Below are 23,969 nucleotides of genomic sequence, written 5' to 3' on the forward strand. Positions count from 1 at the left end.
TGAAGTGAAAGAAGGTGCAGTATTTTTTAAAATATACTTGCATACGATGTTCAAAAGGCGAAATTCTGTAAAGAAAGCTATTCTGTCATTTTAGCATTATTCCTTTAAATGTGAATCTAAGTGTCTCTTAATATAACGTTGACCAATGCTCGATTTCCCATAAAAATCCAAAGTGGTGACTTTGTGCTGCAAGCACTGGAGCCTTTTGCAAATACAACCTTTTTTCACTGGGATAAATTTCACAGAAGCAATATCGGGGTTGGGGGGAGAAATTTGAAGCAAGCCTTTTGCCAACTTGGATCTAAAGCCCAGACCGGAACCTCCAGTTAGATACCTGCACCTCACGAGGGGTGGTCTTCCTTCTGGGAGTGCTGGATGTGACCCCCTTTCTGCTGGGGCCAGAATGGAGCTCTGGGTGCTCGGCAGCACGGAGACCGCACTAAGGTGTCCCATCGGGCGTGCAGGTAGCTGACCTTTTAACCAAGGGGCTCTGTGTCTCCACGCACTGTAATGGCCGACCATCCTATATGGGTACAGCATTCTGGAAAACTCGGTTCTTGTTAGTCACCAGCGTCACCAGCATGTCCCTACACCTGGGGGGGTTTAGGACAAGAGCTACTGGATAGACCTTGACAAGTATTTTAACAGTGATCATTACTATTGCAAGTGATATCTTAACACTGATGGAAAGAGAACGTTCCTCTGTCAGCTCAGCCCATTGCTTTTCTAAATAGATCTTTATTATTAATTGCAGGTATGATTATCTGGCAGAGAGTGCCCCTCGCCTCCATGTTGCCCATTTTCTTCTCTGCGTATATCCTGTCTGCCTGCTGGTTAACCAAAGGAAACTGCATCTCCTATGATGAGCTGAAAGAGCTGAAGACTGAATTTGCCATCAATCTCTACCGGCATGTATCCGAAGCAGAGAACAGAACCAATCTGGTAGTCTCTCCAGCAAGCGTGGCTGTTTCTTTGGAGCTGCTGCAGCTCGGAGCTCAAGGAAATACCTTTACGGAGCTGAAGGATGCCCTAGGATACAACATTCATGGTAATGTACTGCTTAAAAAAATACTTCTTGTCTTACATTTTGCAATAAATTCACAGCTTTACTAAGGAGACAGCAATTGCACACATCATACTAAACTTCTGTCTTCTGTCTCACTACAAGATGTAGTTTAGGAGTGTTTTCTCCATCTTTGATAGCCAGGTATCAGCTGGACAAAGGAAACTCAAGGGAGTATTTGATACGCATTATATTCCTCTTTTTTCTTGAGCAGTGCGTACTCTTTTACTGCACTGAAATACAACTACATCTAGAAAAGCTCCTTCCACGAGCAGCAGAATTGTTCCTGGTTTCCCAGAGGTTCATCGTTGTGTCCCGGCCTCCTCTGTGTCCTCTGCGAGGAAGTACCAGGCAGAGGACAGTCGTTTTCTCTCCTATCCCACTTACATTTTCTCTCCTAGCCCATTAACAAATTTTATGAAACCTATAGAAATTGAATTATCTCTAAGACTTTGCACCTTTTTCTAATGTTATTACAACTGGCCAAAAAGATGAAAAGTTATTAGAAGGAGACTGGCAGAGCGATATATACATTGACAGATGGATGGTGCAATTGCATCTTTCCCTGAAAGCAGGCTAAAATAAAAACTCACTGGGAATCTGGAAGGGATATGGAAAAGGCAGATGTCTTAAAATCTAACATTAAGTCAGCTGAATTTAAGGATGCTGTTTTCGTTTTAGCTCTGGATTATCCTACCATTTCACATCACATGTCAAAAACTATTTTACATTATGGGCACAATGTTTATGAAAAGCAGATGACTGCCTCATCTTCAAAATTTGCAGCTTACATACAAGACTTATGTATAGAGATGACACTGCTATTTCTCAGCATAAAATTTACTTTCAGCATATGAAGACAAAACCTACAGCAATTTCACCGTCCTGTGCCGTAACCTGCCTCAATCACCATTACCATTCTGTATAGCATTGATAGTCAAACCCACCACAGCAGAAAGAGCCACCTCGGGCTGATATACACAGATACAGCGGCGTGTACTGACACAAGGACGGTGCACCTATATCATGAGCAGCTGATACAATGAAGCCTCGCCTGTAAGACTCCTGTTTCTGTAAATTCAGTAGGGTAATTTTAAACGACATTAATTCATACAAGGATTATACCTTGCTTGACACTTCTGGTCATTAGGGGCTCAGTTATTAAGAACAAACCTTAAAAATAATATTGCACAGTGAAATTCAGGCACAGCTCTCCACACAAAATGTAACGACGAGAAGTGCAGAGGCTGTTAATAACCTGCCAGCTCTCTTGTGCTGCCTTACTTCTTCTCATGTGGCACATCATATCAAGCAGACACTTTATCTCCATTTCAGTTGTCTGTGGCACAAGCCACATGCACTTTGGCTTTCAATAATACTAACGCATGAATATGAAAATAAAGTAGGATGGGATCTATTGCCATTGGTTATAACAGCACATTTCCAGTGACAGAGAAGGAAACCACTTCCTCAAATGGTTTAAATCAAATGAATAAATCAAATGCTTAGATCAAATTTCCTATCTGATGAGTAAAACCAAATCAAATATGTACCCATATCTGGTAAAATTCCTTTCTTCCATTAGATGTTTGCATTAATGTTTCTGTTGGTCTGTCTTAAACAATAATGAAGAATGTGGTTAAAATCTTAGTAGGCTGAAAACAATGAAAACATTGATGGTTCATTCACTATTCATGGAGAATCCGCTCTTACATGCACTTGTAATCTTCTTTTAATGTTTGGAAGATTTGTTCACCTTTATTCTAGTACTAAGAAAAACAATGTATAAAGGGATGTCTCTCTAGACAGCACAGACAAAATGACATGCTTTAAAATGCTTTCTTCTTGCTGTTTTATTTTATCAAGGGTAGAGTATTCTAAAGCAATTTTGAACTGTTTTCCGAGTAAGAATTCAGGACTTTGGTTAGCTAAGCACTTTGATAGGACTGAAGTTACCAGCTCAGGATACCCCACCTCACGTTAACATCTGCTTCCAATTTACCATCTTTGATTTCTTACGTCCTCCAGAGAGCTTGCCAAATGCTCCCGCACTAATGCAAAACACACGAGAAAAGCACTTTACGCCTCGGGCCGTGTGAGTTTTCTTGACATCTGTTCAAGTAGTTCAGTATTTTATCCCTTAAAGGGTAATAGATCTAAATGTTAATACAAAACTTCCCACAGGTGATTAGTCTTCCTGCAGGTTACTGAAGGAGCACTCTTAGGTAAGAAAACACTCACCGGATTCTCAGGTGGTAGAAACCAGTAGACGTGAAACTCCCTTTTCCCCCATCAAGAACCTGAGGCAAGGCAGTAGAAGTGTCCCGACGATCCAGGGACCTGGCTGGCAGCTGGAGGCTCCCGACGATGCTGCCCCTGACCCGACGCTCAGCCTGGGGCAGGGTGGTCCAGGCAGGATGGATCCTACCCCGGTTAGCCACCCCAAAACCCCAGGTCCCGGCTGGCAGCCCAGCCTGGCTTCCATCCAGTGCTGCCTGTACCCGTGGGCATCTGGAGAAACTGGGTGATGCCTTCCTTTGCCTAAGGTCTCCCTGGAGTCAAAACCAAAATTTCCAGCCAGGGCCATGACGGCGAGCCCAGCCATGCCCACGGGGAGCCAGATAGCTGAGGGCTGCCCGGGGCACACCAGGGTTTCAGGCCAAGGCAGGGGAGCACCTGAGCCGAGTACGGCACCCTGGAGAAGCGAGGGGTACAATACAGACCCCTCTTGGAGACAGCGGACAGCAATTTATTGCTTAGGTTTCACACAGAAATTGGGACATCTGGTGCCTTTTCCCTGGGGGAAAGCAGAGACATCCTGGTGGTCCTGCAGAGCCAAGAGACACTGCTGTCCTGCTGAAGAGCAAGCTCCAGACATTTCCCAGTCCTCAGAGGAAGCTTATTTATGGGAGGAGGAACCTGCTGGAAACGTCTTAAAGGCGAGTAACAATCTCAAAAAGATTTTTATTGGCTGGATGTAGGCAAGTCTCCTCCAGAGCACAAGGGATATGGGAAATGGGCTGAACCGCAAACACACAAAGTTTGAGGAGCTTTGACACAGAGCCCATCAACATCGTTCAGGCTGGGTGCAAGTCCCAGGCCTCAGGAGGTCACCTCGGCATGAACCATCCCATCACAAACCACTACAGTAAGCAAAGTAATGACAGCCAGAAACGGCTGCTAAATCACCCTTCGGGGGAGCCTACTAGAAACTTTGTGATTTTGAAAACACAAGATCCCCTAAGTTTGCATGACTCATGTTCCTGTTGGGCCCACACCTCAACCTTGTACCCGCCACAGAAGCCACCACCATCCTGATCTAGTTGACGATGTCCCTGCTCATTGCAGGAGGGTCAGACTAGATGGCCTTTAAAGGTCCCTTCCAACCCAAACCATTCCTATGAACTACCATGAGCTCCCCAGGAACAGGAGACTGGGGCACTATTCAACTATTTTGCATTAGTAGACAATGAACTAGAGACTACATTACTGACTTTTTGAATGGCATGGAGCTCATAGTTGCTACTGGCATTTTGGAAGATCAGAATAGAATTCAAAAGGATCCCAGCAAATCGGAGAAATGTGTGAAGTGAATAGGACACAATTCAATAAGGACAAGTGCAAGATTCTACATTTAGAAGGAATAATCAGCCATTCAAATTGGGGAACAATAAGCCAAAGATTAGATTTTTAGGAAAGGATCTGAGGGCTTGTAGGAATTTAAAAAAAAAGAATATTGAATGGGAAATATAATTTTACTTCAGAAAAAGCTGACACTGTTGTGGGTTATATAAAGAGGAGAGTTGCTTGTAACACACATGAAGAAACCTATCAGCTCTACTTAGCATTGCCAGGGCTCGTCTGTAATACTGGGCCAGTTTGGGGCACCATCCTTGAAGAAACAAAACAACACATGAGGGCCAAGGGTAGCAGAGACAGACGTGGGGCAGTCAGGGAGATGCCCTTCTGGGGTGGGGGACATCCATAATGGCAGGAGGAGGAGACAGCGGTACTGGGGCATCAGCAGCTCAGCCAGTCTCGGCCAGAGGCGCTGGGTCTTACTGACGGGAACCCAGCGACCTCCCAAAAGAAAATAATGTTCCTTATGAACCATAAGAGCTGTGTTTGGATAGAGGTGTGAGCCTGATGCAAAATTGGCCACTTGACATATCTGCGCTAGAGTGATTTCTACAGCAACACGAAGAGTACTTTCCCGTGCCCAGTGCGTCACCGTCCTTGACGGTAGTGCTTGACAGTAATAACCCATGAAGTCAAGGGTGCTTCAGTTGTTACAGTGGTTTAACTTTCAGAGGACACCGGTGCCAGCACTGGAATTGAGAGCTGCTGAGCCCTGGTGCAAGGTCTGCCGTCCTTAGCCTCAACATGGTAATTGCATTTTCTCCCTCTCTCTCGCCTGGCAGATCAAAGCGTCCAGGATTTCTTGCACACCGTGTACGAAGGAGAGACCGACTCCAGCCAAGGCACGGCGGTTCAGCTGGCATGTTCCTTCTTCGTGGACGCCGGCGTGCAGCTCTCGCCCATCTTCACTGCACATGCTGTGCGATGGGCAAACAGCAGCCTGCAGCAAAGCAACTTCACTGACCCCAACAGAACCGCTGCCCAAATACAGGAATGGATCACCGGTAACCTTGGAGGTAACGTAACAGCCCGTGAGAGTGATTGCACATGAATAAAACGTGAAATAAGAGTAACGAGAGAACCTGTATTTAACCAAGGATAAAGTTTTTTGCCACACTCTGTGTTGTCCAAACCAAGGCTGAGTGCTGCAACATCTAATTCTTGTGCTGATGCTCGTTTCTAATGTGAGGAAAGAGCTGGAATAGGTCTGAATCTGTGAGTATGAGTTTGTGGTATCAAGCTGGTAACCGCTTGGCCTTGTTCCTCTCATTTTTAAAGTGGCAATCCTTTGCAGTATTTTCAGTTTTAATGAGGAGCAGCCAAATTCCCCATGGACTGAGTTTGCTGTGTTGAATGCTTTCATGCTGCTGCGGGGAACAGGCAGGGCCGTAAGCTCAGCAATCAGACTCTGAGTTTAAAAAGTCAAAATGGGAAATAAAACAAACTTACTTTCCACACAAGCAAGAAAAGTAATGAAATTAAGTTCTGTGTTAATGAAAAAATAATTGAAAAACTAAGTCTTTAGAAGCAGCAGACCAAATCAATTCCCAATTTGCCCCATCGACTCCAGTTACATGAATGTTAATTTGGCCATCAACATGTAAAGTGACGTTAAACACACACATTAAAGCTGCTATCAAAAAAATAATTTCTACCCTTCTCAAATGAACTGTAATAAGTGATCCATAATAGAAAAGTATTGCTCTAGAAGCAGGAACTAAAATGGGAGTTCACACTGTGATACACATATGAGTACTGAGGAATTAAAAGTGGATCACACTTTCAAAAATCTTTGAGATACCCAAAGCAGGATCAGTCGAACTGCCAGTTGAATAAGAGAGAGAGAGAATTAGGATATGAGCTACATTTAGCTTTGTTACTTCATAAAGCAATCTGTAAGCACGAATCCATTTCATGAGGGATTTCTGGCACCAAAGATGTGTGGGCACACTTAGGCTAGAAGCCCAGTTAGGGCCAGGGCACGGCGCTGAGCACCGGGCTGCTGTCCTCGACGCGGTCCAGTGCGTAGCACAGCCCTGGCACGACTTTGGCCCTTGGCATGGACTCACTGGAGCTTGGTTCGGGGGACAGCATGGACCAACAGGCAACCCCAACGAGGTCCACGTGCCGGCAGGGAGGGGAAGGCAGAGGGTTTGGCGGTGCCTTGTGAGCTCTCCTTCTTGCCCTTAGGGACGGAGAGCAGTCCCGACGTGCTTTATTTACTCACAGAGACCTGGCCTTTAGGCCTGGGGGAGTAGGACGGCGTGTGTCCCCCTCCCCGCCTCTTTTCCCTGCAGATGGGGACGTGCGCAGCATGCCGCTGGAGAGCGCCGGGTCGCCGCTCAGCCAGGTTGCCCTGGTGAGCACCATGTACTTCAAGAGCACGTGGCAAAAGAAGTTTTCCTTTATGGATACGCAGATGTTGCCTTTTACCACGGCGGACGGCTCAACCCTGAAAGTGCCCACGATGCATCACACAGCCGACGTTAACTACGGTAACTGTCCTTGATACATATTTGCTCTTCTGTACAACATGGAACAGGTTTACTTATTTAATTTCCACAGCTACCACACTAAGATGTGTTATTTTCCCAGCCTGGAGAAGTCTCAGAAGAAATCCCATCAAACAAAGAGACCACCTGGGTGACTGAATTGACTCCTTATAATCCCAGGCAATTCTGAAATAGATCCTGGGTTCAAAATGGGTCCTAAAATACCTACTGTCCATGACCCATCCCTCACAGACCAACACCTCCCAGCACTCCATAACGAACTCGTCAGCTATAGCAAACAGCCAAAAGGCACCGAGATAACGTGCCAGAGGAAGGGAACAGGAGAGACTGGAGGTACCTTGGTATACAAAGTCCTTTGCAATAGCAGGGAGCTTGTTAAATAAAGCTGCCTAGAAAGGGAGGACCCTGGGAGGCACATCTGATCCCGTGACAGAGGAGCAGTTAAGACTAAAACAAGACCAAGCTCCTACCAGTTTGATTTGTGGGGTGGGTAAGAAATTTCTGTGCCCTTCAGCCCGATCACTGTCCCTTGAGCCTGTGAGCACCAGATAGAAGATAAGGTCACCAGGAGCACAAGCACTGCACCCCCATCCCTCCTGTCTCTGGTCACAGCTTTTCTCCAAGGCTTTAGGGTAAAACTGCAAATCTTCAGGGCCAAATTCTGCAACAAAGGGGTGAGAAATTTACGGCACTTGTACCCAATCAGCAGATGCTCTCAGCATGGGCTTAAAACAGTATAAATACAGATCAAACATTTATTTGTATACTATATGAATATAGTGTATGGTCCTTTCAAAGGCCTAGAGTATGCGGGTTACTGACAGAAGAACTCATGCTGTAGGCTTAATTTTCTGCCACCAGGAATTCTTCCATTTAGCTCTACAATCTCTTTCAAAACATAAAAAGCTCCTTTCCCTTCTACCCTAAATTTCAGAACTGCACTTGGGTAAAAACCTTCCTAATTCCAAGTCTAAATTTTTTCAGGACCAATTTATATCTTTTAGCATCATGCCAGCTTTATCCTTTAAGTTAAATAGTTTCTCTTCAGCTTTGATATTTAGTCCCAAATGTATTTGTCAGTCACCAAGTTGCCTCTCAATTTCCTGGTAGCTAAGCTGAAGATGCCAGGCTCTTCTAATCTATTAAAAAAACAGCTACTCCAATTCTCTACTAGTCCTTTTCTGCACTTTACCAATTTAAATTAATCTTTCTTGAAAATAAGTGACCAGGAATGTACATAATACTTTTAATGAGGTCATACCCATGCTCAATAAAATGCTCTTAGTATTTCTATGACTTGCTGAAAATACCTTGCGTAGTGCACTGCAGAATGAGCTCAGGGTGGATACTCAAGGTTGACTCCACCTGGATCTTTTTTCTTTCTCCATCTTTTCCAGCTGATAAGTCCTAGGTACATCAAGGGGAGGGAAACCTCCATAGGTACAAACTTTTTTTGTGGTTTCGGACCATCGTTTGATTTCTACCACTCCGGTCATCATGGTAACCTGTTTGTCTTTGATGAAAGTCTTGAGTGTTGGCAATACTTTGGAAAGCCACTGGTAACCTCCTCTGAACCTGGGAGCCAGACCTTTAACTTGGCTCATTGTTGTTTCCCCTTCAAGGGGCTGCTTGCTGCCTTTCATTTCTTGCTCTAATTGCCACCACTTCTACCTGTAAATAGTGCCATAGTGAAATGATGTTTAATGTTTTATCTGAAACTAGATGGTGGGATCTATGCCTTTTTATCAAGTTAGTTATCAAGTCAAAAAAAGCTTATAGATTCGTTTGCTAGGGTCTACCTGATGTTGCAATTTACCTCCCTTTCTATTTCCCACTGTGACTTGATTGTTCTTTTCTCCAGAGTATGTTCTAAAACATCTCAAACAAAGACCTAAAAGTTCCCAGATAGTTTTCTTTTTCTTTATAAATATACTCCTGTTTTCCAGTCATGGCGGAGAACTGAACCTATAGGTCTACTAAAAATCTTTGCTGACAAATTTGCAATTTCATATCCAAGTTCTTTTCATATTCTGGGGTGGTGATCATCCAGAATTATTACTTTTCTCTCTCAAGTAGTTTAAACTCTGTTTCTGTCTCTGGTGTTGTAATACCTCCTGTTCTTTCCTCATTTCCTTTAGAAACCTCACCATTATCCTTTGCTACCTCATCAGATTATTTCTTTCCCATCAGTTCCAGCAAATAATTGGGATGAAATGAGATGACTGAAGGCAGGGGCTGCCAGTGCTTATACAAGCAGAGATCTTGAGTAGAGAGCAGAGACCAGGAATTCAGCAGCTGAGCTGAAGACTGGTCACAGATTTGCTCCTAAGCCCTTGCAAACTTGATGTGAAATCGTTAGTTGTGCTTGCCTGACCACTTGCCTAAACACAAGAACTCCATCCTATTATCCTTAATTAAATACTAATTACTTAATATTTAAATATTAAGTTAAATACTTAATTATATTAATATTCGCACAGAAAAAGGAAGTTAACCAAAATACTGGAATTACCTTCTCATTCAGTCTGAAATGTGTGAGCCCTCTGCAGCTGGAGAGACTTTTGAGGAAAGTTGAAATGAGAGGGATCGCTTAAAATTTGCTGATTGTCAGATTTAACAGGGTCAATTCAGTCTTTGTCCCTGGAAATGCTAGAAACATTTCTAACAAATCAGTTTGAAATTAATACAAAAGGCAGGTTTACTACAGCAAAACAGAGGCATGAGATAACTTTCCTTCATTATCAAATTATAGCAGCTGTCTACCACCAGGATAAAAACACAGAGTGAGAAAGATTAGCTGTGGCCTGTTATCGATCTCAGCATTTACAAAAGTGTTTATCCTTTTAACATGGCCACACAGAACAAATCAGCCTGGGGACAATTAACACTGCTCCAAGAAAATGTCAACATTACTATTTACACAAGCCTTATAAACACTGCAGCTATGTTACATATTCATTTTTTCAAGCAATTTGTTAACTATATTTGAATACTGATTTAGCATATATATATAATTCTTATGGGGTGCTCAAAAACAGTTCCAGTTAGGAAGGCTAAACGTTCTGACTCAATAATCTCAAGTCTTTGATTTTCTTTCTAATTAACAAATAAGATCTGTATAACCTTTGTGCACAATGTGCTGACTTCAAAGTATCAGCACACCCACTCACATCCAGTGTGCTACAAACGTAAATCTTCCCTGCTTGCCTGTTACAAAGCAGAAGATCTTTTCTTGGCAAAGCGATCCATGCGCTGGGAGGTGGTTTTAACAGCGCAGTTCCCACTCCACGTTGCATGGCGGGAGGGTTAATCGAAGAGCCTAAAATTTAATCTAGCAGAATAATCAACACTTAATGATTCCTATTTAATCCAGATCCGCAAAACAAACACGTTGTACACTAAACATTTGAAATGTCCTATAGCTACTTATTTACTGGCAAATATTTAGGTATTATGAACACGAGCTACCTATAGTCTGTTATTTATAATCACTGACTCAAAAAGCGTGAGTAGCTACAAGATACAACTACTACAGCTGGGTGAAGAGGGAGTCAATTAAATATTTTGGATGGCCTGCGGCAATGGCAATGGTAAGTCATTTGCTTGCAACTTGTGTTTTCACTCCTGGCCTGCTATCTATTGCTGAGTCTTTCTGAAATGCTATTTATTGGATTAGAAAATGAAAAAATCAGAAAGTAAAATTGTGATAATTGAATCTGTTCTAGTGTATAACAGAATCCATCAGAAACACATGGACTAATTGTTCACTGAAATACGGAATTAAAATGGTACTTTAAAATGGCTGTTACAAATTGTTGCATAGCTAATTACAAGTTCAGAAGCCCACCAGCTCTTACTTTTGAACCAGTTTTTATAACCTTCAACCAATTTTGATATGATTTAGGCCTGTATTTTCAAAAATAAGAAATTTGGTGCTTAAATAAGCATAAGCCTAACTACTTTATTGTTTAATGTAGCTATTTGTTTCTTGAAATAAGGTTAAAACCGATTTTTAAAGGTAGTAAAGATGGAAACATGAGGCAAAGTAGGTTTCGGTTAATTCACTAGGACGCTCCTCATTTTGTTTTTGTAATTTCTTCTAGTAGTGAATTTTTAGTGAAAGGTATTACATGGAAATCACAGAGGAAACAGTAAGCTTATTCAAAGAACAAGCACTGCAGGAACAGTCACCATAAAGTTACTGTCATTGCCTCGGTAATGTTTTTAAACTCTGAGCAAGGAGGACAGCTACTACATGCTCAGTTGAGACAGTGCTTCAGGTACTATTACGGTCATCGGCATTTTCCTGCCAAGATGTATATAGATATTTATTTATGTGTGTGTTTGCTTGTTTATTTTGACACAATCAGCTCTCTTTAGATGAGCTACTGTCGTGCCGTAAGAGCAGCCTGAGCCGGCTGCAAGAGCCCATGCCTTAGAGACAAGCCCTTCTATCCATCCCTGGGGTTCTGGACCTCCTGCTGACCCAGGCTTGTGTTCTGGGTTTGGGGTTTTTTTTTTTCCCCACTCGAATGATGAAATAAGATCTGTATCTGCCCACCCACAGGCCAGTTCCAGACTGCAGCTCTGGAGGGTTTCAGCGTGGTCGAGTTACCTTACCTGGGGGAGAAACTCAGCATGTTCCTAGTGCTTCCCAGCCACAAAAGAACAGCTTTGTCCCAGATTGAGCCTCACCTTTCTGCCAAAACCATAACCCTCTGGGCCAACGGCTTAAAGAGAACAAAGATGGACATTTTTCTACCTAGGTAAGCAATGTTAGTGCTCCAAGATGGATTCACTACTTCAGTGGTCGGAATTGTGTGTGATAGCAGTGACACAAGCAATGTGTGAGGCAAAATCAAGTGAGATGCTTTTGGTTTTGTTATTCATCACATGATCAGAAAAGCTCTAACCCTTTCTTAAGCCATGAAGAGGTGAGCTGGGAATGCCAAAACTTTCTGGTATGCTCTGTGCTGTTTTAAAAAAAAAAAAAAAAAAAAAAAAAAAAAGTATTTCAGTTGGTCCTACAGCTTTTCCTTCAAGTTTGTTTGGGGTATTACAATCCTTTACAGGATCTAAAAGAGAAAATGTTCCTCGCCCTTTCCCACACTCCATTTTTCTCTTTGTTTAAGGAAGAATAAATATACAGCCTTTATAAAAAACACAATAGCTTCTTTTTACACCTTGTTAGTGTACTACAAAAGTATTCTAACAAAGAACTTGGGGCCTCCTACCAGTCACACCCATCTTTCTGTGCACAAAGCAAGTTCCAGCAATCCATTTTCCACATTAGTCATTCGCTGTTGCTAGCAAATGCACATATCCTGGAGATATTTTCTATCATCCATTCAAATGAAATTGCATAGCAGGAGGAATCAGGTGCAGGAGGGCCTTTTGTGGCTGTACCTATTGTATGGATCAGCATGGAAGGGCTTCGTTATGCACCTCTTACAACGCATTCCTCACGTTAATGAAGCGCTGAAAAACAATTTGTACATTAATATTCCTTTTCTCCAAGCTAATCTTTGACAAATGTTTCAAAGACCCCTTTGCTACAGCCAAAAAGATTGTTTAAAAGAGGACACTTGGGGAAATGCAGAGTTCACGTGTCAAGAAGAGTGAGAGGCAGTCTGATTGCAATAGCTTGAGGTGAGAGATTCCTTCTGTTAATGTCTTCAGGTGAAGATGAGTTGCTTTTCTGCAAAGTACACTTAATCAGATGGAACGCATTGGGCTCACACAGAAATAGATGGATGAAATGCAAAGGCTTGAAATAAATTGCATCTGTTCCGCCTTTTAACTCTATGAAACTACAAATCCCGCATTTAAATAAAATCTATCATATTAATTTCAGGTTCAGTATTCAAAGCGTTTTTGACCTAAAGACAGTTTTTTCTGCCTTGGGAATTAGAGATGCATTTGATCCCATCACTGCTAATTTTAAAGGCATTTCAGGTAAGAGGCTTGACGGAATAAAAAACGATCACTGACCCAATAGTTGTAGACTCTTACATTTGAATGATTCAGTAGACCTGGGCCTTCTGAACTAGTTGTAATTCTTCCTCTGTGAAAATCTAAAATACAATTCACACTTAACTGTTCTACTTTATTATTGGCAATTATATTTTGAGCTGTTGTTTCATAGGAAAGAGGAATCTGAAAGGGACAGGGGTGGTTTTGGTCTTGCTTTTTTTCTTCTTCTTTTTCTCCTTTCTAATCTTTCTCCAAGATTAAAATTGTCAAGACAGTACAGGCCTGGAAAATGGTTATTTATTCAGAAATTTAGGATGCTTTAGTACTACTTGCATTCCTATTTGTGTTTTTAAATAGTCATTTAACAGTTAGGGATGCTGATCCAACAAGTCTGTGTTCCAATTCCTGACATGGCAAACAACATTGGCATATGCCCATGCTATGCTGTCTTGCTAATACAGTAACCAGTGGACTAAATTACACTTTCTCTTTGCTAAAATACTAGTGTTATGATTGTAAACTGTCTTGGTTTTGGAAGTCTGAAATTATTCCACTCCTTGGAAAATTTTTATCCCTATTTAATATTAAACAGAAAAAGAATCCAAATTATATATTTTCTTTTTCTTTTGACTACTTCCAGCAACACAAATTATTTCAGCATAGTCATTCCTGCTCATAGCAAAGACTCAGAGTGGCAGCTGCCCGGAGAGATGCAGAGTTCATGCAATTCTTGTATGTGTTAGCGAATAAATGAAATTCCTCCAATTCAGACAAACCTACTTTTACAGAAGGGTTGCTTTCCTGGGATGAACCTCAGAAGGCATGTTACTTATGGGTTTTTTTAATGCCGCTTTTACAATTGAACATAGCATTGTTCTGTTGCGGTATATATCTCAATTGCAAAGAGATGCACATTAAAATAATTTGTTACTGCCCACTTTTTTGTTAAAGCCTCCTGCTTTTTTTACTGCAAACAAATGTTAATATACTGATAAAGTGCACAAGGATGTATTTTATAAAGTTAATGTCTAGTTAAATAAGATAAATAATTTGAGGAAATGAACGTCATCATAAAAAAACTCATTTAGCAGCTTCTTTCCTATGTACACAACTCAGTGGCTTTTGTCATACAGGGTAAGGCTTACAGAAGTATTTGATCCTGCCCATGGCGGGGTTAGGGATTAAAGGATATGTTGAGGCCCTTCTCAGTTCTACTCTCACACTACTCAGTTACGTATCGTAATAGTAGGGTTATAGCTATAGCGGTCTAGAAGTTCCATGAGGCAGTTTATAAGGAAGGTTTCTCTCTTATTTAACCAATAGACACAGTTGGAAAAAGAACAGGTAAGTTTTCAGTTCCTCTTCCATATGAAGCAGAAGCCGTAATCTTCAGAATAATTACTCTCAGACCACATTTAGCAAACAAACATGTTACTTCGTTTCAGACCTGGAATAGCTTCTTTATGCCTGAAAGCTTCTATTCTTTTTCCTCCAAAATAAGTTAGATTTATCTAATTAAAAAAAAATCTGCCTTTCCTCAGTTTTGTCTTGTTTCCATCCCAGATTTTTGACCGTACAAAATTCAGATAGAAATGGGTAAAATGCTCTTTTAGTACTTCCTTGTTTTCACCTGTATGTCAGACTCGATCCTCAGATTCAGACACAAAAGAAAAAAACCTCTCAACCTTCCCCACTTTCTGCCCTCCGCAGTCAGCTGGGGAGAAGCAGATTTGTAACACTCACCTTGCTATCTTTCCGAGATCCAATTTCTTCCAAGCTCCCTTTTATGTCACAGTCCCGTTGTCTCTTCCTGAAGAGCGGTTTTTCTGCAATTTCCCTTCCAACAGTTCCTTAATTCATTCCTTGTCTCCATGGTGTGAATTAGTTTGGACTTTCACCATGTAACCTTGCTTTCCACCACAACCTGGAAGCCTCTCAAACTAGTAATTCCCATTCAGCATTCAGTCCACTGTTGTCCATGTAGTGGGAAAAAAAGTCATAAAGATGAAAGAGTAGGTAAACATGGGTAGAAATGAGGGAGAAGAGGGTATTCGCAATTCCTGCTCACGCTGTCAAGGGACCTGCTTCCCTCCATCAGCAATACAGAGATCCAAGACACACTGTCTTCCCTAAAGCAACCGAACATTGCCTTTCTCATGCGTTATCTCACTCTAAAGATGTTTCTATATTGTGTCAAAGCAATGCTCTTCCGTAGCCTGAACCCAGCTCCCACCACTGGACATCACTGGAAATGGGCCAGGCTGCAGCTGGCTCCACCAGCAGAAACCGGAGGACACCCCACAGCTCTTCCAGGTTTACACCGATATGCACACACAGTCAAAATCTTGTCATTCCCCTTCCCCCAAACTAGAAAGCAGATCTGAATGATGAGTAGTCACTAGCAGAAATGCCCTTAAGCAGAACACCCCAACTTTGCATTCACAGTAGTGATTCTTTCCTAAGAACTTCACTGCCTGTCTGAAAGCAGGATCCACATTTCACATCAAAGTCGAGGCACTTGGACCAACAAGCAAAAGGACATGTTTAGGCAGAGAAGTTCAAGACACACATGAGTGTTTTAGCTTATTCTCCAAGTTCCCCACATATAAGGTCACACTGTTCCAAAACCAAAGTAGTCATACTATCTCAGCTACATGCTGAGCTAAAAAGTCCATAACATTAAGCTAGCTTAGACGCCCAGGCTGTCCACACTCACCCGTATTAGGCACATGTACAAAAAAATCAGGAGTCATGTCAAAATTAGAACTGAGGATCTTCTAATGCAGAAGCCAGGTACAGAAAAAGCAACTGAAAGGCAGGTTTATACTGTGCTGTCTTTCTGAATGTGATGCGCTGAAGGAACCAATGAAAGGAATTTCTGACTGAAGAAAAGCTAATAATGTGACATGTGATGTATTCAGCATCAGTTCACATGTAGTGAGGTAGAGCGCAATGTACTTCATGTTACTGCAGTGAATTCCTTGAAAGCTAAACATTGTTTAAAATTATATTCCTTCCACTAAGCATTATTTTGTAAGCAGTGCTATCTTCAGAATATTTTAGAAATTTTTGCTTCATTTTTTAAAAATGGAATAGACCAGAGGCCAGGCATACAGCACTATTTGTCCAGCAGCATCAGGTAACGATGCACTTACTGCTGCTCCAGCTAAATGCCAAGGGACTGGAATCCCTTGGCCCAGCCAGCCTTTAGCGCAGTTTGGTTTTAGTGACTGAATTAGTTGCCCAGCTGAAATCTTAGATTCTGCAGAAAAAAAAAGGTAAAAGCATTCTGAATTTAAAACAAACAAACAAAGCAAAAACCTGTTCACAATGAAATTCAGAAAATAACTACTAATATTAATTTCTGGGTTTTTGCAGGACAAGATAGTCTTTATATTTCAGAAGCTATTCACAAAGCAGAGATTGAAATAACAGAAGATGGTACAAAGGCATCAGGAGCTACAGGTAAATCAAATATACAGACTTTACTTCTCAATTCTGGAGCTTATCACTACAGAAACAACTACTAGCCTTTTATTTGGGGGGCGGGGGGAAGCATGGTAGCATTTAAATGTATGCCTAACCTAAATTTAAACTTTTGTATTTAACACGCTTCCATTTCGCCTTTGTAATTGTTCATAAGAACTCTTTAATTTTTGATCTCCGGCTGATATGTAAAGATGCAAGTGAAAACCAGCTTTACCAGCTCATGGAAAGTCCAGTTTGAGAAAATAAACCACTTATTTTTCTGTTGGCTAAATCTGTTTGCTCAGATCATAAAAGCAAAGAATGAAAAACAGTTACTAACATTTTATCTATAGCTCCGGAACTGTTACAGGGCTTGTTTTTTCAAGATGATCTCTTTGGTAGTATTGAAGGTAATGATGGGAAAGTTTTGTCTTCATGAAGATGAAGGCAGGCTTGTTTCTTACACACTTTGACGCGTGACCTTCATGTGCAGTAGCTTCTGCTAACAGATCATTTCCACGTGAGCAGCCCCACGTGGCTGAGTGAAGAGACTCAGAGTAAAACCTCGGCTAAGGACTAGAGTCAATAAATGACCTTCATAAGCTGAATGACATCTCAATATGAATCCTCCATCATGATTTACATAAAACAGGGGAACTAAAATTACTGAGCTGGGCAATCCCCCCCCCCCCTTTTTTTTTTCTTCTTTTTTTGGTCACATGAGCCTTATCAAAGAAGGCCCCTCTTTCTTTGTTTCCCTTTTGGAAGCCTCAGGAGACGCTCCAAGTCAGCACGAAAAGCAGCCCTAGACCCCGGCGTGGATTACATAGGCATTACTGCCACTTGCTTGCTCCTCTTGGGAGGCTGAACGTGTCCTCAAGCTGTTCAAACATCAGCACGGCAGAAGGGTGATCGTTACTCACACCTGGCCTTTCTGCTTCCCTGGGCTGTGCCCACTACAGATGTGCTCCACTGCACATCGCAAACGCTGGTGGTCCTCGACTGCAGGTCAGGGCAAGACCTGGGTCTCTCCCATTTCTCCTCACTGGCCTCCTTGCTTTCAGGAGCTGCCCCGGGAGGTACACCTCCCCTCACTGCAGACACCCCATGGTCACAATGCTGAAAGGAACCTGAGGACACTTGATTTAGTATAGGATTCCTCTAGCAACAACTTTGAGTAAGACACATGCTGCACATATTTGATGTAACAAAGTTAACCTTTCTGCAGAGCTGTACAGTTTTAAATTTTAGGACAATTTTCACCTCTACCAGGGAATTAATATTTTCAGTAATTTTTCTGGTAATTCCCAGAAAATAAAAGCTTTTAGGTGGCTTCAATTACATACCAAACTCTAAGGGTAACAGCAATCAGACATCAGACCTTTATCCCATTGAAACCAATGCCAAAACTTTCCTTAACTCCAGCCAGACCAAGCTAAGAAGCTGATTTTAAAAGGTATAACTATGTTTATTGTTTACTTTAAAAGCTCTGGAACTAGTCACACGGTGGCTTGAAAGCTGAAGTAGGCAGGTTTTTTAGGAGCACTGAAATAGTGCCACTCAAACTAGTTTGACTGAGTCTTACTTGAATTTTCAATTTAATTCCATTGTTTTAAATGCTCATTAAAAAATAATCCAAATCTGGGGGTTTTAGCATTGGGGTTTTTTTGACAACATATTCTTAATACTATGTAGCTACAAGGGAGAATTTATTTAAACAAGATGTATTTTAATAATAGCTGAGCCATCATAATTCATAAGGACTCTGTTTCATCTAATAATTAACCCACAACCAGAGAGAGGAAAGACAGTCATAAATTGAGATCAAGGATACTTAGGTTTTGTTGAGAGCTCTGACAGAGAAATTCCAGGATGACACAGGTATTTCTCTGCTGTTTGTCTCCCATTTAGAAAAAGGACTACATTTGTGCCTTGCTTATCTTTTTTACCAGAACAGCATAGCTAGGAATTGGCTAACGGGTTAGGCAATAGCATCATATGACTTCAGCAGGGTTAGGGCTGTGATAACAACAAAAAATTACATCACCTTTGAAATCCAAAGCCAGACAGAGTCACTTCAGCAATGAAATACACACGAATCACCTGCAGGTAGTCTCACAACACTTGACTTGTTCATTCACCCAGACTGATTTCACTGTTGAATAAAATTGTTGGTTTATTCTGAAAGCAGAGGAGGAACTCAAAACTCAGCATACTCAAACATCAGAGCTCGAGGGCACTGTGCAGAAGGTGGGAAGAAAATGGACACATTTTACTAATGTTTTCTTTGTTGCATTACAGCAATGGTATTACTAAAAAGATCTCGAACGCCTATTTTCAAAGCAGACAGACCTTTCACATTTTTCCTGAGACAAGCTAATACAGGTATGCATGCTCTGTGTTTCAGTAGCTGAATCCTTCACAAGTAGCACTGAAATCAGTAACAAGGTCTTTGTAAATAGCGTGCCATTCTTCAGTTCAGGAAACTTCAACAACCATGGAAACAGTGGGTTTAGGGTTTTTAAAGAATAAAGAATACAGTTTAATTTCTTTAAAAAGAATGCATGATAGTAATAGAAGTCAGGGAAGCCAGATTAGCCTCTTCTATGTATATGCAGTATGTGCTCAAAAAGATTTCTACCATAATCATAGGCACTAGAAAGGTCCTACAGATCTTAAATGCCCCAGGATTAGGGACCAACCTCCACAGGGTAATTCAAATTACAAATGGGCTGATCAGCTGGATTCGTATCTGAAGTTAAAATAGAAATCTTTCCCTATAAATGAAACTTACTTATGCCTACACAGATGGCACACAGCAACCTGTAGGCACCAGGACCTGAAACTCCCTGTATTAATTCCTACCTCAGAAGTTTCTAGGGAGATAGCTCAGAAATTCTGAAGACCAACAATCTTTTGCCCAGCTACAGCTCAGGATATGCAGAAGCAAATTTCTCCTCCCTCGTATCTTGAATAGCAACACCTTCAAGGAGGTAGTTTTACACATCTGGACCTTTTACTACTTCATATCCTCATAAGACATCCAGGTTATCAAAAGCCATGGATATTCACTGTATGTAATCAGGTAACTTAGCTCTGCAAAAAGCTTAACTTGTATCTTCACTTTTGCAAGGAGCTGTCAAAAAATACATGTTTCTTTTGCAACTGAAAACTTTTTCTTGCTAAGAAGCTCCTCCAGCCCCCAAAACAAACAAACAAAACTGCAGAGCATGTCTGGAAGAGTGAAGCATCATGGCGCTCTTTTGGCTTCAGCATTAGACTATGTCTCATTTCAGATGTCCAGTCATCTAAGTTACTCCAGAATCTCTGCCAAAGGAAATACCATATAGCTCATTGGCAATAATAAAGAACAACTGCATTATGAACCATTTAGCAGGTGTTTGCTCCCCCGAAGCACCAGGCCATCTCCAACAACTCTTACCCTTCTTAGCAATGCAGTAAACTTGCACGTTAAGTATTCCTAAAAATCCTTCAAACCACCAAGTTTCTCTCTCATGTCCATTTAGATTTCCAGGGAACATATAGCCATTTATGGGGTTCAGTAAAACACTAGGGCCTGGCAAGAAGACCAAGAGAATCATTTTCCTTATCTGCTTCCAAGCAACACACACCTTTCTCTTAGTCAGTGAATACTGGTGTACACAACGTTCTGCTTTAAAAACCTGTACCTTAAACTTTGACCAAAATGCAAACACATCTTTTAAAGAGAAAAGCACTACCTTGGTGGGGGTTTTATTTTAAATATGCTTTGGCAATCATTACCATTCAATGAATAAAAGTATTTTTACTTGGCAAATACAGAATTTAAAAAAAAAAGTCACTGAAAGCTGATCTATGAAACCTGAGCCACAGATTCTTCAGGATTAAGAACAAACTGATTTCGGTCAATAAAATTGCTCAGTTTATAGTATATATATAAATTATATAAATAGGAAGGAAATCAGATTGTAAACCAGGATTTTTATGTGAAGCATAAAAAAATATATACCTTCCAATCAACTCCAAATCAGAAATAGATTTCTATAATTTAAGCTTTTTAATGCAAAAAGTGAAAACTGTGAAAACATTGAGTCATTTTGTTTGTTCAGACTTGGTGACTGAAGTTGTTCAGGTATGAACAGGGGAAAGGGTATACAAGATCTGCTTTTAACACATTTTATTAACCTAGTGGTACTTAAAAGTTACTATCCCCATAAAGATCACAATGAGTCTTTATGTAGATCAAAAGTCTTCATTGCATCAGTCTCCTAGTAATAGCAAAAATATATTTTCCAAGACTTAAAATAGCATAGATCTGCCTGAAATAATTGAAAAAGTTTGGGTTTCTTTAATCTGAATTTCAGGTTTGAATGCATTCCTTTTGAAGGACAGGCAAGGTAACAGCAATGCAAACTGAACCACAGATTTAATCAATCTGAGGCAGTGATTTCATTCAAGGGGTTGCAATAATCTCTTCTGTAACTACAATATCAAGACAAAGGAATGAATTTAGGCTGTTGTGCTCAGTTCAAAAGTGGTTCTTTAGCCAATGGTCTGGATCAGTTTCAGGTTTTGGAAAATTTCTGGTTTGGGCTACCAACCATTTGGAAAGGCCTTTTCATTTTTAATACATAAATGTTCAAGTTATTCTAAGGCAAGCATGCAATTGCAGTCCATTTTTCCATACCAGCAATGAATAATCACAAATCTGCTGGTTCTGTGCTTAATTTATGTATGTAAACGGTACTACACTTTGAAAATATCATCCCAAACTGAAATAATGTTAATATTGTTTTCATTTACAGGTTCAGTATTCTTTATAGGAAGAGTTACAAATCCTTCGTAATAAACACTAGACAAATATGCTGTCTTCTATTCCTCCTATGGTGAGCTTTCCTTCAATGAAATTAAAGGCTACATTATATCTATTTATTAAAAACACTGTTTTAAACAACATCACTTTTGCAGGAATAAGAGTGAACAAGCCCTCCACTACCTTATTACTTTGTACATGCTGTTGGAAACTTACAGCTGGCTAGGAATCATTAGCACCACAACTACAGCAAAGAAAGTAAGCATATAAACATTTGAGGAAATACTGAACAGATTTTGCCACCTAAATGTTTAATAATATGGGCCAACAGCTTCTGCTTAACTTCATCATGGCTAAAGTCAGCTTGACGGTTGCAGAGTATGTAGGTCATCTAAAAGAAAGCATCCCACAAGAAAGCTTTGTGATACATGTTATTTTTCACGCACAACTTTATTTCCCTGTCCTGAAGTCAAAAACTTAAGAACAAAATTGAGATTCAGTCTGGTCCCAGACTTAGATATAATCCAGCTGAGATAGTAAGGTAACAAGCAAACAGCAAAATGCTGTCAAATAGAAATCAAGTTGAGAAGCTGTTTCAAAACTGACAGAACAGGTAGGAAGCAGAAATACCCCTCAGTCAGTGACCAAACAAATATTATTGCCAAAAAAGGTAGCAGTACTACCTTTACTACGTTTTATTTTACTTTTTTTTTTTAAGTGAACACAACATAGAATGGACATTCCTGAAGAACACCAAGTGAAGCTAAAAGCATCTAGAAAAATGCTTTTTTTCAGCATCCTGACAAAAGTTGGGATACAGTGAGTATTTTAGTACAAGATTCAGCAACTCACGACACAGGCATCAGAAACCCAGGCCCATAAAGATTTTGGGTGAAGACTGCAAACCACTGACTCCTAGGAAAAGCATGAGAGGGGAGTTGCTCCCACTGAATCAAACAAAGCTTTCCAGAATTTAGGAGCATCTAGCACAGATGAAAGACATGGCCAATAAAGCATTCAGTGATATTGTGTACCCAAGCAGCAGCACCTTCTGGCTGTTCCTGCATTTGTAAACATGTAAAAACTTCTGACACAGAAAAACTCTGTGCAGGATTCCTCAAAGGCTACTGACCCCTGCTTTACTACACTGTATCCTCATAAAACTGTGGGGTTTGTCATTGCTGTGGATGTGCATACAGGACATCAGTTTGCTATGTTACTCACCAAATAGCGAAACGCAAAGTACACAAGGCCACAAGGGATCATCCTACCGTAGTTGCGATTCAGCATTAGCTTCCTTTCACTTGCTCTCTGATTAAGAACAGAATATCCAGTGACACAAAACTGCTCTTCGCTCTCTAACACTGATAGTAGAACATATAAGCTCTGGAAAGGGAAGGCAAAATTAACTATTCCAATAAAAACTGTACTCAATCCTACACAAAGATTAAAATAGAGCTTTTATTGATGGAATAACAAAAGTGCTTTTCTTAAATATTTTTCAAAATACATTTATACAACTTACAATAATATATCCAAAATAACTGTATATACAAAACATTACCTTGTTTAATGTATGTGCTTTTTTTTTTTTTTGAAAATTACAAAGCAACTTTTTGGCAAAGTTCAACCTTAAGAGGTGATAGTTTTGAAGGTTGGATTAAGAAAAATAGAACCTGAGGGAAAGTGACACTTAAGTCCATGACAAGCAAGAAGTTCTCCATTTAGTTAAATAAAAATGTTTTTGTAATATTTTTCACATTACAAAAATAACAGAAGTGGAGAAAAAAAAAAGATGATGGATACTTTTCTCATCATTTTATAGAGCAGCTTCTCATTCTTTCGGGTACAGGAACTTGAGATAAGAGTGCATGTCAAAAATGAATGCAACTAAGGACAGCAGCGCCCTGCTGTGGCTTTCTCTTGTGTGCAGTGTTTCTTAGCTGCTGTTGATATGGTTGACCTGACTGGATCTGCGATGGATTTCTTCCAGAAAACTCTCAAGCTGTTCTATCAGCATTCGTTTTTTAAACCTGTATTTAAAAGAAAGCATAATAATGGATGCACACAGTAATACATGAAACATAGTTCACAAAAACTTTCACTGAACCCTGGAAACTTCAGTTATTATTTTAGGTCCAGTGCATGATGAGGTTATATATACCTCATACGTATATACGCTGTCTCCTAAAGTTCTGGTAAACTACTAACCTGCTTTTCCATTTAATGAGAGAATACAAAACTACGCTGACTACAGTCTATTCTAGCATGTTGCTGAACATCACTCAGCCCTCAGAAAGCCAGGAAAAAGAGAATTGAGTGCTTGCTGTTTCCAGAAGTGAAGTTCTGAAGTACAGAAATAAAATATATGTCTAAAGAACTATAACCTTAAAGCTGGCAACAGCTTTTAGGGATTATTTGCATGCCTTCATGGTGCATTCACAAAAGTTAAGTGAAGTTGCTACTGGTGAAGGAATAGCCATTACACAGTGCAGAGCAG

The 23,969-nt window shown here is 40.6% G+C and overlaps 2 protein-coding genes across 4 annotated transcripts in view; one reads left to right on the forward strand and one right to left on the reverse strand.

The window, feature by feature from the left end:
- The first annotated feature begins 775 nt into the window (after positions 1–775).
- Positions 776–19,085, forward strand: SERPINE3 (serpin family E member 3). The gene is given in 7 exon segments (XM_009912946.2): positions 776–1,048; positions 5,485–5,718; positions 7,000–7,197; positions 11,783–11,981; positions 13,070–13,170; positions 16,567–16,653; positions 18,958–19,085. Coding segments are annotated over 7 exon segments (1,206 nt in total). The 5' UTR covers positions 776–789.
- Positions 19,086–22,906: 3,821 nt separating this feature from the next.
- Positions 22,907–23,969, reverse strand: part of INTS6 (integrator complex subunit 6) — a 45,409-nt gene continuing 44,346 nt past the window's right edge. For all 3 annotated transcript variants that reach the window (XM_069802752.1, XM_069802750.1, XM_069802751.1), the window contains one exon: positions 22,907–23,502. In XM_069802752.1, the coding sequence (XP_069658853.1) occupies positions 23,409–23,502 (94 nt within the window). In that variant the 3' untranslated portion in view covers positions 22,907–23,408. The remainder of the gene's footprint in view (positions 23,503–23,969) is intronic.

Source organism: Haliaeetus albicilla, chromosome 15 (assembly GCF_947461875.1).
Source record: "Haliaeetus albicilla chromosome 15, bHalAlb1.1, whole genome shotgun sequence".
NCBI lineage: Eukaryota > Metazoa > Chordata > Aves > Accipitriformes > Accipitridae > Haliaeetus > Haliaeetus albicilla.